The sequence below is a fragment of the Nymphalis io genome, chromosome 2 (genome assembly GCF_905147045.1).
Source record: "Nymphalis io chromosome 2, ilAglIoxx1.1, whole genome shotgun sequence".
Classification (NCBI taxonomy): Eukaryota; Metazoa; Arthropoda; class Insecta; order Lepidoptera; family Nymphalidae; genus Nymphalis; species Nymphalis io.
The window spans coordinates 11,965,603-11,982,982 of NC_065889.1; the positions used below are offsets into that span (position 1 = coordinate 11,965,603).

At 30.1% G+C, this 17,380-nt stretch overlaps 1 protein-coding gene across 7 annotated transcripts in view; it reads right to left on the reverse strand.

Moving 5' to 3' along the window:
• LOC126776392 (anoctamin-1-like) overlaps positions 1-17,380 on the reverse strand; it is a 36,243-nt gene that overhangs the window by 18,097 nt on the left and 766 nt on the right. For 2 of the 7 annotated variants that reach the window (XM_050498889.1, XM_050498915.1), the window contains exons 2-6: positions 11,983-12,080; positions 5,628-5,741; positions 3,017-3,233; positions 2,502-2,567; positions 1,732-1,800 (exon numbers count right to left, since the gene is read on the reverse strand). In XM_050498889.1, the coding sequence (XP_050354846.1) occupies positions 1,732-1,800; positions 2,502-2,567; positions 3,017-3,233; positions 5,628-5,741; positions 11,983-12,080 (564 nt within the window). Of the gene's footprint in view, positions 1-1,731; positions 1,801-2,501; positions 2,568-3,016; positions 3,234-5,627; positions 5,742-11,982; positions 12,081-14,532; positions 14,594-17,380 lie in introns of those variants that run through there. The other 5 variants (XM_050498932.1, XM_050498906.1, XM_050498897.1 and 2 more) reach the window with 5 other exon arrangements.

Consider the following 17,380-nt stretch of genomic DNA (forward strand, 5'->3'; position numbering starts at 1 on the left):
ACTAACGTACGCTATTTTGATGCGTATATCATTTAAATATTATAATAGTTATTAATCAATATCGCATACTTTTTGATATTTCACGATCGAGTTCTGCTGTGTGAATCGAATTTGTTTTACAGAGTAAATGCCCACATATAACTAGTTCTCCAAATATAATTCATTGACGTATTCCGTGGTTTAGATCATGAACAAATGGCATATTAGAATGCTCGTCTGTTTGTTGTAGATAACGCGATTGAACATTTTCTGCCTACCAGAAAAATCTTTATGAGGCTTTACTGCAGGGCGATGTTATGTTATTTGATAGTAATTATTATACAATAACCCTCTACATATTCCCCTTTTTTCAACGACAGCCACCACTCCATATGCAATTAAAAAATTGTAAAAATTTAACGCATTGGACCAAATACTCAAATAAATATCAGCCTTTTAATAAATTCTGCTGGGAAAGTCTTCTCTTAATCACTTTTGCCATTCCACCGATGCATTAAAGTATTTGAGCATTAATCAAATTTAAAATATCAAATAATCAAATTTGAAATATACGTAAAAATAACCTTTAGTACATTCGGTCACAATGCGTTAACTTAACTGAATACAAATACATACAATATATATTAGGTACGATTTTAGCATAAACGTGAGCATAGCTATACAGGGATGTACCCGAATACTAACTCCACAAAAACATATTAAGCTCAAATTCAAATCCTCCTACTCCATCCACACTGTGTTAATATTATTACATTATCTATTTCGGATTCGCTTGCGTTATTTATAAAGGGATGTGTTCAACATGTTTCAGGATGACGGTTTCGGTGACGTCATATCGAAGCGTCAGTTCGAATAAAGATGAGATCCAAAAAATATCCAGTATTACTTGAAAGCTAACGTATGTACATATGTATGTAAGCCGAAATAATTAATAACAAAGTTCTTGATCGTTTAAAAATGTTTAGTTTAAATGTTTACGGTAGACCCCGAAGTAATTAATTAATTCACTTTTCATTATTATAATACCACTTTAATCTCCAAATCTATGCCCATTGCTAGTTACGCCCATGAAAAAATTATAACAAAAGCTGCTACAAACAAGCTTTACAATGCCAAAACCAACTAATCTAAAAATTTCTGTTTGATAATAATTTAGGCAATACATGCTGTTATTACATATAATGAACCGCGATTAATTTATAATAAGCAAAAAAGGACTATGATATTAGACGATTCATTTATTACGTATCATACGCCAGCATACTACAAACATTCATCTACTAAGGTACGGTGTGTTAATAAGGTCTAATGCAAAATGGAGCCAAATCAATACTTTTCAATCGAACAAAAATGTAAAAAAAAAAACATTAATAAAGAAAAAATGTTTCCTATGGATGAATGAGTTCAAATTAAGAATATGTTAACCTAACCACCATCAAATACAAAAATATTATTAGCTTAGCAATCATGAAGACTGGCTTTACCTGTAACCAAAAATTTTTATACTGTTACAAAAGTAAAATAAAAAAAATGTAGACATATTATGGCGTCACAGAAATATATAATTCAATTGCCTTAAATGAGACAAGAAATTCTATCGAACCATCTAAATTATTATTGATGACAATGATCTCTAATAATTCTACATTTTTTCTCCTATATCCCCAAATTTATCGCATTTCAAGCTGTTAGACAAGCGTGTACGCATCCGTAGTGACGACAGCTGCATACCTTAGACATATACATCGCAGCATTCAGTATGGCATTCGTCCGACCCCCTTTTCGTATCTTACTGCATTCCTATGAACGTATAGACGATTATAGTGATACTAATTGTGCGTTTCCACTAAAATAACTGGCCATTTCTGTGTTTGCAACTTTTTTCAATTATCATTATCAATATTTACTAAAAACTTTAAAAAAATTAAAGGAACATGTTGAAAACACAAAAGTTGCCAATTAGTTTATGGAGACACAGCTTAACACGTGAATCCTTGACAAGTTCGTCAAAGAAAAAAGCCATCACGTGTGATACAGATAACAGCAAACGTGTGTAGTGTGCATTATGCTTTGTGATTTTTGCATATTTCAAAACGTAACAAATATTATGTGATCAAATTTGAATGTATTGTATTTTTATAGATTGATTAAAACTTAATTTGGCAATTATAATTAGGTTTGTATATGTATATATATATATATCAAATATATACATTATTATATTAAAGTAGTTCACAGGAAATTATAAAACCTTGGATACATTATATAAAACAAATATAAAAATATTTCACTGATAAATAAATTAAATAAAATAATAAATAAAAAAAATATTATTCATAAAAGCTAAGTTTAAGCTAAATACTAATAAGTAAGTATTAGCATACAAAACAAAAACACTCTAACACATTGATAGTTTTCAGAAAATATTTTATTTGTCTAATAATAAAACATTCACATTAATTCCTAACATTTGTTAGGAAATCGATTACAGTACAGCTTACCTTCATGGGCATTCTTAGCTTGAGCACTTCGCTGTAGTCTCTTAGAACCGATAACGGCGCGTGTATCTATAAATTGATCAATTTTAGGGGCGACATTAAAAACTAAAATATGATCATACCCTGAAGAACGTTATATATAAAACCATAATAGTGAAATAAGTCGCAGTATGTTTAGAGCTGGATAGCCCATAGCTGGACGCCTTATAATAAAACAATATTAGGAAACCCGTGGTAAGGCAAAGGTAGGATAAACGTGTAGCAATTACATCAGACACATGTAGGTTTCCTAATGATGTTTTCCTTCAACGCCTTTTTCAATTTAGTGAAAAACTTAGGTATTTTTCAAATTTCAGATGATGAAATATTTATTTTGGATAGGATACGCGTAAAATCAGTTCTTAGTGAGCGTCTAAGTCGTGAAAAAAAACTAAGCTAATTTTCAAGTCAATCGGAGTTCGTTTAGAAGATCTCGTGATGAGCCAGTCAGTGGTTATTTATATAAAATTTATAAATACCTTTATAAAGTGCAACCCGTATAGTTCCTCAGGCGCTTCTTTTTCCAGTTGCAAACCCTCTTTTTCAAGGTTCTCCTCAAATATTCGCCTGTGCTCGTATGCCTCTCGAGTTGTCGCGTCATCTTTACCCGCCTCCCACACCAACACAAAGTCAACCGACCGCACTCCGTCGTTGAACGATAACGATGGATTGTTAAGTATACCGCCCATCACTATCCTGGGAAGGGAATTGTCTGTATTACACTATAGTTATCATCTTATTAATTAAAATGAGCAATGTCCATAGGTTTTGACGCTGTTATAAATAATAACCATTCCTGACAGGCCCGGATTTATGCCTAGGCCTACAAGGTCCAGCCGAGGACCCCATGCATCCGAAAAAATATATTATTTTACTCTAACCACTTTGGAATAGGGGGAGGCCCCTTTTAAAATGTCAAATTGTCTTGAATCTAAGCCCGGACCTCCTGATGCCGTCAATGCATCAACAACCATAGGAACTAATTTGATGACCCTTGTTCCTGTCACTACACTAACAGTACTCACCCTTCAAACCGGAACACAGTAATAAAGACTATTACTGTTTAGTGCTATTGGAACGAGTAAAATATGGTGCATACTAACAAAGACTTGCACAAATCCCTGATTGTAAAAATATAATTTGAACACATAATTAAAATAAAATATTTAAGTATTATATACAATATGATTCAATGAAACGCAGTGATTACGTTACAAAGTTTAGTGCGTTAGTACCGTGCTGATGTTAAATAATAATTAGTCAAACCTTGATTAACAGTACACTAAAAGAGCCACGATACAATCACCTCGCCTTTTTTCTTGAGAAAAAATAAGCATTCACGAAGGAGAAGCCGATGTTTAAACATAACAATGCACGCACGCAATACCCGCAACCGATGTAGTAGAAACAAACTTGAAAAGTAAGTGTCTTTCAAATTACATCTACTAGTAATAAAAACATACTTAAAATGAAATATGAGATAAGGTAAATAATGTGATTATTGATTTAAAATTTATCACAAAAAAAAGTATTTAACGATTATTGAATGTCTACATCTTATGATTATAGGAAATTAGTAATACAAAAACTAGTGTTTGTTTATTGCGTTTTTTTAATATTTCATATAGGTAGACATTAACCCGACCACCGAGTAAATTTCTTCTGTGCGATCACAAATTACTCCCCCGATTGGGTTTAAACTTTGTTGTTTGCTTGCACTTGTAAAGCACCATCAACGAACATGGTAGCACGAAAAAAGTATCGGATAATTGTTTAAAATAATATATAGAGTTATCTTTCGCTATAATGTCATCGATATTCATTTGTTATTATTAAATTAATGGAACAAGCATACGAATAAATCAGACTACAGACAGCATATGTATACAGACTTTAAAAAGTAACACACTTTATTTTATCACGTTATGGTATGTATCACTGATGTACCAAAGAACCGCAAAGTAGAGAAATTAATTGCAAGTTCAGATGTAACCAGTAATAACTTGTTCCTATCAAGATATTTCGTCGATCCTTTCCCGTTTGAAACTTGAACGTCGTACTAGAAATCTTCAGATTACGTTAACGTCTGTCTCATCAAAAAAACACAAATCAAATATCAGTGGGTGACATCATTTTTTGTGTAAGCTTGTAAAGATCAAATAATTTGTTCTTGTTTTATCTGTTAATTCATTTTACGATATTTTATTTTACACTCACATACCCAATAATACAATTTTCCGCGACCCTTCTTCTTCTCTTTTTTTATATGAAATTGTATTTAGGTAGGATTAGTCATATATCGATTACATGAAAGCATTTATTTTAACCGTTTTGTTGGTCATTAATTTAATTTGGTTAATTACTTCGTGTTTTAGAAAATATCAAAAATATTATAATAAATATAAAAGCCCGTTTTTACTTCTTAACATGAGATGGTATGAGAAAAATCTAAACAAAAATATTATCATTACACATTTATAATATTAGTAGCGCATTTATGATTTATCCATGTAAGTTAACATAAAAATTGCTTTTAACCAAGTGGAGACAATACTTATGATTTAACAATCATAAATATTGTCTCCACATGGTTAAAAACTGGTAACTGTTGTGTTGTCTATACTCGATGACAAAATATTGCCTAAACTTTATCGACTCTCTAAAGAATTGCAAACACAGAAATCGTCATCTATTTAAGTGGAAACACACTATTATACATATAAATGATATTCTAGTATATTGTTAATTTTTATGTAATTTTATTTTTAAAACTGGTTCACATTTGCTCGATTCTCAGAAACTTAAAGATGCAATGAACTGTTGTGGATAGAGACTATCGGAAAATAATGAGCAACCTTGTTACGACTACATCAAATTTTACCTTCAGAAAAACGTTAAATTGAATTGAACTTTGGACGAATATTTTAAGATAAACGCTTCAAACTTGAACAGTCTCTATCGACAATTAAGCGATGTCAAACTATACTACCAAGCAGCGTGATTCGCCTTCCATTTTCAAAATGTATAAAGTGCATCTTATTCATCTACGTGCATTTTTGGTGAATACGTCCAAGTGTGTCCATTACTCACGAGCAATGATTCGCCACGGGTTTCCCATTATTGTTGCTTACATCCGCTGGGGCGGCTGATACGCCGCAACCACATTCTTCAGCGGCACGAGTTGATGCTTCGCTACCGTTGTCCCTGTAATGTTAGTCGTGGACACACTGCTATACCGTTGTAACCCTTTTTAAAGTTACTCGATTGTTCGTAACTTAATACGAACAGAAATTCATATACTTTAAATATCATTATTTAAATTAAAAAACCTGTCACACAAGTACCCAACCCAAATATTAAATCGAAATTTAATTGGTTAATTAATCAATTTCTATGTCATACTTTTTATGAACAAGTTCGTTGTACACGTAAATGTACTTAACAATGTAAATAAAAAGAGGTATTTTAAGTTACATTTAAGGAGTTATTGTAAATAATCAACATGAGAGCCCTTCAAACCAATTATTTCAATGATTCGTTAAAACGTCATAAGAAGATTTGAATAAAAAAATAATTATATAATATATGCGAAGCGAAATGTTTTGCAGTATATAAAAGTTCAATTCAGATCGCTTATATAGAAACGTCCTTGTAACAATGACGATGTATTGATTCAATTTAATTCGCGTGTTAATAATCGATCGAGTACAAGGAAGGATTGTACTGTTTGCAAGTGAACTATATATTTATATATAATTAGTTACATATAGTATATAATGCTATAGAGTTAGATCTATGCATATTTATGTACATATTACATTAACAATACGTATATATTTATTTTTTTTAATCATTCACCCGATTGTGCGGTGTGGTGTTTTGCGTACGCTCACGGTACGCAAAACACCACACCGCTAGAGCTTCACCCTAAAGAGCTCAAATAAACAAATAAACATAAATTTATGTCTGTCCTTTAAAATAAAGGTTCTATGTAGACCTTTATTTTGGCCTTACAAACGGTACGGGTTGCTAGCTTCTTATAAGTCATTGAACTTCATTTAAACTGGGTACGGAATATTTAGTAGTCATTAACTATTATGATAATATACATAATATGTAATATCTAACCAAATATATGTAATATTTTTTTAATAAATAAAGTTATTAAGAAGATTCTATATATTTATTTTGTAGTAACAAGAGTAGTTCTCTTTAGATGTTGAAATGTATCCAATATTTTTTTATATCAAAACTATGGCTTCTATAAAATAAAAAAAGGCGCGGAATTCCTGTGTCTGTATCTCTGCTTACTTTTTCGTAACCACGTAATGGTTTTTGATAATGTTTTCACTTATAGAAAGAACATTAAATGAGTTACGATTTATATATTTTAGTACTGTTCGTGTATATGTGTATAGAACGATTGTCAAATGTTTATATTTTATTGATAAAAAAATGCACGGGATAAAATCCTTATTTTACCCAAACGAAGTCGGTACAGCTAGTTATTAATAAAAAAACAATACGATACATTCGTTATTATCAGACGTATTGAATTATTAGAGCATCCTCTTTTATCTGTATAGCATTCTCTCTCACTCTTACGCTCACTCAACGTGAATACAAAATGATTTCCATTTGGAGATATGTAAATTAATAGTACCCATTCAGGACGAAGGCAGTAAACCGTATCTTAAATTACGACAAATGCAGCCATTATTCCGATTTTTTTTATTTCAATTATATGAAACTTGAATTGATTTTACTCGTCATTAATTGAATATGATACAAAAGAAATTAAGCAAACGTTCATCATTTAGCAATTCAACTCACGGTATTACGTCATCGTTTATCGTCCTAAAACGGATAGGGGTAATGCACTGAAGACAAAGAGAAGTCTCTTCATTACTCCGTTTGAATGCAAAAAAAAAACATAAAATTTTATACTAAAACCTCTATAATAACACTCAATAATTAATACGTATAAAAAAGTAACCTATCATTACAGAGCTTATATAAAGTATTTTATGATAAAATTAATGATAATAATTATAATTATTTAGTAGACTTATACTCTTGATAAATTCATATAAACCAAACTATAATTAGCACTGAGAAAAACTATTATTTTAAAATAAATAATATTCCGGCAATTTTCTGATCAAATTTGATTTTATTTTTAGAGTTATTTCGTATAACGCATAAATAAATAAGTAAGAATTTAGTAAGTCGTTAATTTCAATCATTTCATTATTCAGATAACTTATTTACTTTCAACAGTTATTTATAATACATACATAATAACTATGACTCAAAACATATATGATAACGTGTTAGAAATATATAAACTCGAGCGTTTGAATGATTCGTTTGTTTATTTCCGATGAGAACATTATCTCTTCCATTTTGCTCAATATTTCTATAATTATTATAGTCAGAATTTCGACCACCAATCGAACGTTATAATATTTAAAATATAATTTCAAACATATATACATATTATATGACATATTACAGACATTGAGTGTGATTTTTAATGTAATATACAATGCAACCTCGATATAACAAATCGGAAGGAAACAATTAAATATTCATTATATCAAATAATTCGTTGAACTGAGGTTTGTTATGTTGAGGTTAGGTTGCTCTAAAATTCGTTATAGAGAGGTAAAAAAAATAGTTTTATTCACCTCAACATTACGTAAGTATTAGATTAAGAGTCATACATTGGTGGGAACTTTATATAAAGGTTTCGGGTTGACAAAATTCGTTAATAAGAGGTATGTATACTTTTTCTTGATAGTTGAAAATTCGTTATAATGAGGTTGTTCGCAAAAAATGTTCGTAATGTAAAGGGATATTTCACATTGACTCTTATGGACACTTCAAGGGGATTACGAAGAATTTGTTAAATCGAGGAAGTCGTTATATTGAGGTACGTTATATTAAGGTTGCACTGTATATATAAACGGGTCTTATGTAAAGTAACATATCAGAAAACTAGCACGAAAAATAATTAGCAGATTAAAAATATAGCCGAGATGGTCTAGTGGTTAGAACACGTGAATCTTAACCGACGATCGTGGGTTCAAACCCGGGCAAGCACCACTGAATTTTCATGTGCTTAATTTGTGATTATAATTCATCTCGTGCTTGACGGTGAAGGAAAACATCGTGAGGTCTGCATGTGTCTAATTTCATTGAGATTATGCCACATGTGTATTCTACCAACCCGCATTGGAGCAGAGTGGTGGAATAAGCTCCAAACCTTCTCCTCAAAAGGGAGAGGAGGCCTTAGCCCAGCAGTGGGACATTAACGGGCTGTTACTACTTACTACTAGATTAAAACGATGTAATTAGGTATTATAATTGGTTTAAAAAAATGTATGTGGGAGATAATATTTTTAAATCAAGTTCCGGTCTTATAACACGGTTGTTCAATTGATTCAAATGACAAGTCTTTATATAAGGCTAGCCATATGTCAACAGATCAGAAGCGGTTCAGTGTTGAATACGGCACTATCGGTGTTGTGAACTGTTTATTTGGTAATTTAAAGGTAATTTTAACCCAGGTTAAAGGAGCTTTTTTTGCATTTATTCTGTTAATTATGTAATTTAACTTAATTATTTTATGAATCGAATTCATTGTAATCACTGTTTAGAAATAAGTATAATTACTTGCTATTATTTTAAATATACTTTATTTTCTTATAAATTTGTTTTACTATGTATTTTGTCTCCCGTTCTCTCACAAGTTACGAAACCCTAATGCCACGAATATGCTGACTTACCAAACTGATGGAAGCTTCCCAGGCGACCAACTCAAGAGTTTCCCGAATTGGCCGAATTCCCCGTACTAGCCTTTCAATGCCCCATTGTTTTAATTTTTAATTTTATCAATTGTAACATTATTTTAATAACTTTATTCCCACTTCGAGTAAAACAATCGTTAGTTATAAGACAATTGTTGTATTAATACAATTTTAATAAGTAATTGATAATTATTCGGTTTTTTTTTTGACCTCCTGACCGCTGCAAATGTAATTCACGTGTAAAATATTAATATTTGTTTGTGTTTTTAAAATAAAAAACACAAACAAGCCATATCTTGACATCATCAACAAAGCAATAAATAGAAACGACGAAATAAAATTTATTTAAATAATATACGACAAAGTATGATTTAACATTGATATTAGGACTTAAAGATGAAACATTCAAATTTAAAAATTTCTCAATGTTGGAATTAATTCAGAATAGTAATTAAAAACTTTAAAAAGAAACTAAAAAAAAAAAACATCCACAATTACTACACTATAAACTATGGTACAACACTAAAGCGAGGTGTACACGTGTAGAGTAAACGTTATAACAGCACAGTATACTAACTGCTAATTATACAAATTAGGGCAGATTTAGTAGTGCTAAAATTTTGAAGAGTAAAGTAACTAGAAAACAAGACAAGTTCCATTACGATTTTACTTCAAGCTACTCAACCACTATCAGACTCAAACGTTTTTTACTGAGCAATAGCCCACAGTTTTTTTTGTATCTATGTCTCCTCAGACGGGAAGTCCGTGCCTTTGGTGTATTTTATCTTTAATTATTTTTTATGTTGTTATATAAAAAAAGTAGCATCACAATCTACTTTTCAGGAATAACAAATTAATCAAAATATGGTATTCATTTGCAATACAAATATTAGCGAGCATTTGACGTCGTTGAGTCCAGATGACTTTTGAACAGGTCTTTTAAGATTACAATCTTCGGAAAAAGTTAGTATTTTGTATATAAATGGATGTTGATATCTTTAAGGAAACATTAATAATAATTCTACTATAAAAACATAAGTAAATGTGTTATTACTCCACTGAAAGTGGTAGAATTAAGAATATAACCCTCTAAGATATTTGATTCTATCGTTTACTGTACCTTAGTTTCTTCAGTATAACAGACAGACATAAAACAAGTACGTATAATAAAAAATGAAATACAAAACTTCCGTTACACAGGATAATTCTAGCGCTGACCATTACTTTACGTAACTGTTATATTTGTTAAACCTATATTTCCATTACATTTCAATTATTTTCTTCCTATCACCTCATTAGTGTGTTCGATTGTATTAAATCGATAAAATTTTAAATAAAGTACTTTGTTATAAACACATGCGTACGACACAGGACAATAAGATATTTGATTCTATCGTTTACTGTACCTTAGTTTCTTTAGTATAACAGACAGACATAAAACAAGTACGTATAATAAAAAATGAAATACAAAACTTCCGTTACACAGGATAATTCTAGCGCTGACCATTACTTTACGTAACTGTTATATTTGTTAAACCTATATTTCCATTACATTTCAATTATTTTCTTCCTATCACCTCATTAGTGTGTTCGATTGTATTAAATCGATAAAATTTTAAATAAAGTACTTTGTTATAAACACATGCGTACGACACAGGACAAAAAGACCAATGACATCACACATACGCATACAATTGACATTAAAACAACAGCTAGCAATCACAATACTCGCTTTTCATAGAATTTATAGGAAAATCTTAAGGATTTTTTTTTTTATCATGATGATATACATATTTAACAAACAACTCTGAAGCTTAATATAAGGAAATGAATACGTTCAGTAAAGTTCAAAACATATCGAAATATAGGCAGTCGCGGTTCCTATAGAGTAAGTCACAAAGAAAAGTGTTTCTCAAGAATTGGAAAACTTTTACGTAAAAACGAAACTGTTGCCAATTTATATTTTTTTATATAGAATAGGATATGGGCCACCCGATGGTAAGTAAGTGGTCACCAACGCCCATAAACATTGGCATTGTAAGAAATGTTAACCATCGCTTACATCACCAATGCGCCACCAACCTTGGGAACTAAGATGTTATGTCCCTTGTGCCTGTAATTACACTGGCTCACTCACCCTTCAAACCGGAACACAACAATACCAAGTACTGCTGTTTTGCGGTAGAATATCTGATGAGTGGGTGGTACCTACGTAGACGAGCTTGCACAAAGCTCATCATGTGATCCTACAATGGCGGACTTGCCTTAATATTGACTAAGCCCGGGTCTTAGGCAGTCAGATATTAATCTGATCGGCAACAACAGCGACAGAGCTCAACCAAAGCGCGGCAGTCGCAGGAAGGATATAAAAAGAGATTCTAAGTGAAAAGAGAACCGAAAGCTACTCCTTAGTGGGAATAGTACAGGATGAGAGATATACTGTAAAAATTGGTAGAAATTGTAAATAACTGTTTTTATACAAATTAGCAGAATTTAACGGGAGGTTGGTACTAAAAGGCCTATAGCGGCCAAGGCTGACATCACTGGTAAACTATCGCAGATAATTGGTAACAATGTCTCGATAATTAATGGAATTCTTATTGCAATGTCATTGGCACAACAGCTAAACTCACCGGTCGGTATTCATATCCTGCGAGAGATTGTCCTGGTACGTACTCAGCACCGACATCGCGTGCAGATCGGCGATCCTCTCCTGCGCCGTTTTCTCCGTCTGACCCAAACAACATATCGAAATCAATCACACTTGCCAGTGAAAGATTTTATAAATTATTTTACCCATATTATCTATAATCTTTATTCAATAGTTTAAATAGAAATAATTAGTTTAACAAGTGACTTTGTTATTGTTAATTACCTAAGTTTACGTTAGAGTGTAAAGATTTGAATACATCGTACAACGTACTACAAAAATTAGGAAATGTAGTCGAGTACATGGGCATTTTTTTTAAGTTTGCACTATATTGGTTTTGGGTGTCCCCTCTTTAAAATAAAAGATTACGTGAAATTATAGTATCTATACGAGTATTGCGTTAATAAATTGGATAGTTTAATTGTTATTATTTATATTGATAATATAAACAAATTATTTTACTGGTGTATATTAAAATAAAATAGTATTTAATGATCGATGAACCCATATTTTGCCATGTCCCATTTAGAAGTTGTCAGGTTTGAATACCATTGTGTCTAAAATTTGGCTTTTTTACCATTAACTGAAAGTTTTATTGAAGAAATAATGAAACGGTCTTCTGATTGTGTCTTATCTATTATTACCATTAATTATTCAAAAATTTAAATTAATTATTAAATTTCAACCTAAAAAACCGCCCACTGTGGAAAATTCAACTGAGTTACGTCATTTTTTCAATAAATATACCAAAATATTACTGCGATTCCGGTTTAGACTAACAACCCTACGGTAACATTCAACAGGCCTCTATTTTTTGTAAGCTTGCATTAGTTTCGTGTAACGCAAAATGGTACCACATTTCAGTTGCATGCATTATGGATTTCCACTAATTTGCGCTGATTACTCGGTAAGTAATTCATATTACTATAAGAATTGTACATTTTCAGAACAATAAAAATGTCTTTATCCAAAATGTGGTAATTTGATTGAACTTACTAACTGGTTCTCAGAAATTTGCAAAAGAATTGTTGTAACCGAAAAATCCGTTAGGTCAGCTGAAAAATCATTTTTCAACTGAACAGTTTTCGTAACACAGTAGAAACTAAATCCACATTTACATACTTTAATCCTGAAAATGAGATATTTACCCGACTGCCCTGAAGGGGGGTAATGTTTTTCGATACATACATAATATACGTATGTATCTTTGGCACACTCTGTAACCTAAACAGCTTGATGGTTTTTAGTATTGGTTTTTTTTCTATTCAAACAGATATTTTAGTTTTTTCCTTCTTTTTGTATATTAAGATTTTTACAATCTTTTAAAATTGAAAGTAGAGCCGTATTACATTAATTATTTAATAAAATTAAATTAGAAATTTATTAATCAATTTGAACTATATAAAATAAAACCTTAATTAATGTTTATTAAGACATATACTAACATATTATTGTTGTAGATATTGAAATGGCACTTACTACGAGAGTAAGACAATAAATGAGCTAACGGAAGATGAAAAAGAAAAGAAGCGGTGAGAACAGAAACGTAAATGGAAAGAAAAACAAGTTTTAAGTAATCAAAACACTACACTATCTACAAAAAAATGAACCTACAAGAAAAAAACAAAAAACGAATAGGAAGAGATTAGTTCGAAACTACAATAATACCCTAAAAAAATCTGGTGTTAAAAACAGCACTTCAAATAAGCAAGAAACAATTGTACTATTACAAAATAGTAACATAAAAAAAAAACAATGTCTAAAAGAAAATATAGATATAATGAAAGCCAGAAAAGTTTTGGAAAGTTAGTAAATAGAACTTTAGTTAGGTAGCTTAAAATAAAATTCAATGCTTTTATAAAAATGTGTTCAACTGTTTACATTTTCCACCCAGTTCCGTTGAGTGACAGTCCATCAAAGACACAATCGACTGTTAAATATTTCCAAATAATGGTGGACAAAGCTCGTAGTATCTTTTACATTTGTTGTTTTGTAATTTTATTAGTTTTATCATTTACTTATTTGGATCTCAAATTAATGTCAAAAATTACTTATATTAAGTCTGTTTTTGTCGTTTTGTGACTCGGAGGATGTACAATTGTGATCACATTTTGATAAGTGCTTATAATGAAAAATTAAGAGAAGATTTGTGATTAGTGCTTTATCTTGTTACATAAATATATGCTTTTGAATATTATATTTTTATTTTACCCTAAAATCAAAGCAAAAGAGTACGTAACTCAGTGGAAGAAAATATCAGAATCAGACGCATTTCATTCGTAATATATAATAAACTACACAGTGTTTTGCGTGATTTCTGTATTTTTATGACAATTTAGACATCACTGATTTAATTAATGTTAATATTATTGCACAAAACATATGTGCTAAAAAATATCATTTTTTTAAAAAAATGCCCATTACATTATCGGTAATCAAACTGTCCAACTTGTCTTTAAACCGATTGGATTTATATTAATTATTCACTCCGTATTGCTAGATGTGAGAAGACTATTACAAATAAATACCATACATTATTATATCCGCCTCTCACGCGATTTCTAAAAATTCTATTTCGATCGACATCATATAAAACATAACATATCACTTCGATAACACTGCTCGCGATCATTGTATAAGATTGAATTCAAAAGACTGCACTTGTAGAAAAACCTGAGAAACTGACTACTGACCTTGGTCGGTTCACACAGGCTCCGTATAACTCTGAATCATCTGTATTTGATTAGCGTTTGTGTACACGTAATGACAGAGACCATACCCTATCTTTAGCCCGTATTCTTTTCTATTACATTATATAACCATATTTGATAAGTGCCACCGATTTGGAGATTTATCTCAGTTGTGTTTCAAGATTAGAAACGCCATCATTTATTCAAGTAGTGACGGAAAGCAGTGTTTACTAAATATATTATTTGTAGTTTTTATTAGTATCACCCTTAAATACGCATTAAGAAACGAAGACACATGTTCTCGTAAGTTTTTTTTAGAAATTACGAACTTATTTCACAAATCACATTTTCAACACTATCGAAAAAAAAAAAAAAATAACAAAAATACATATATATAAATTTGCTATGAAAAAAAAATCACTTAAAATAAAAAAAAGCGCGACTTTTTTTTCGACACGTTCTCTTAATAGTAAATTGGCGACTATTTAACTAAACTGCTGAAAACTACATTAAATATTTGTCAACACTCACACTAATGTCTTCCTTTATACTATACAACATAGGTGTTACAATATAGGTGTGTTTTTGCTGTTATCTTAATTAGTTAATCACCCTTGGGTTTTGTGTTCAGACTTAATTTACTAATATGTACACATAAACTTTTTTTTTTATAGAATAGGAAGGTGGACGAGCATATGGACCACCTGATGGTAAGTGGTCACCAATGCCCTTAGACATTGGCATTGTAAGAAATGTCAACCATCGCTTACATATCCAATGCGCCACCAACCTTGGGAACCAAGATTTTATGTCCCTTGTGCCTGTAATTGCACTGGCTCACTCACCCTTCAAACCGGAACACAACAATACCAAGTACTGCTGTTTTGCGGTAGAATATCTGATGAGTGGGTGGTACCTACCCAGACGAGCTTGCACAAAGCCCTACCACCAGTAATAACTAAGTAACTAACTAACTAAGGTATATTAGTAAATTAATTATTTATGTGAAAATAATGTGTTGCTTAATTTTATAATATCAACTATACACCAATTTGATAACGTTAGGTATTTATTTCAGGATTTTAAATATATATGCATGTATTTTAACTGAATGTTTGTTAGTATTGTTAAGTAAACAGTGATAAGTTCATTTGAAAGTCAAATATTGTACATATACCACAAATAATGATAATAATGATTACCATAACAAAAATGAAATGGTAAATAATAAGTCTTACTCTGAATCTCCTATGGCAAATAATAGAAGAAATCATCCAAAATCAAAATTTTAATCGACCAATATAAGTATGAAGGCTACAGACTACAAAAGGTTCAAAATAAATTCATAATAATTATTTCTTATAAAATTCCAAAGAAATCAAACAACAATATTATAATAAAACTATACAAATATTCAATTATTTAAATTTTGTATGTTGTATTTAATTTTTTATAACACTGCATACATTTAATGAACCTTTTAGATAATTTTGTTATATGGTAACACAGTATACTGTAGTAAATATATACTACTACTAAATAGGCACAGTGAACTTCACATTAGTTTTACATTAAAAAAAAACGATTATAAAATTACTTTATTATTTAAGTAATTAAACTAGCCTATTTCAATCAAGGAGTATAGATAAATAAACAAATCTTAGTTTTACTATTTCATGTTATTTGCACTACAAACAGTTGTTGATTAATATATCTTTATTCATAATACAAAACTTAACTACTTCTAATTTAATATAAATTCTAAAGTTTTGATAGCATTTTGGTCTCAAACTCGTAGTTTTACTAATATGGAGACCACTAATAACAAATTTTATTTTTGCTTAAAATCTTACCAGTGCAAACTCAGAATGTATATCTTAAAGTCACTTTTATAATTCCCTATGTATGTTGTATGTTGAAATATTGTTTTTATTGACAATCAAAATGCCATTTTTTCACATATCCGTAATTAACATAGTAAATTACTTAAGATCTTGAACATACTTGCAATATATATAATGTTTCTTATTTATCTTAATTCGATTTGTAGTTGGAATAGGTTATGGTAATAAGTTTCTATGTTTTTAATAATAGAAACAAAACAAAAAAAATTGAACTAAGTTTTTATTTTTCATATGTAGCTAATTTCTAAATTACAATCATTTATTTGTTCTTTGCTATCAAGTCCAAAAAATTACTCATTTGACAATCTAAATAATATTTACTAATAGCAGTAACAACGTAAATAAAATGATAATATTATCTGTAAGTATAGAATATGATATTTAAAAATAAACTTTTTCAAGAAACTGTTATTGTTATTATTTTACATCTTCCATTTCAAATTGTTTCTTCAAAAAGTAATACAAATAAGAATTGTAGCTAGTTTTGTTTTATTCAATACACTATATTGCAAAAATCCATTGTGAATTAGATACATCAATATTATAGATATTGAGTAAAATAATTAATATTTAGAATTAACTACAGAAAAGTAATTAAAAAAATAATATTTTGTAATGTTATTAGTTGACTAATTAATAACATAATTATTAATTCATTTATGTTTCCTTGCCTAAATTCCAGCCCACAGACCTAATAAAAATGTAGTTGAACAAAGAAATGGCAAGTATTGCTGTTCAATTAGTATTAATATGATATTTATAACTTAACAAATTTCTATATTAGATT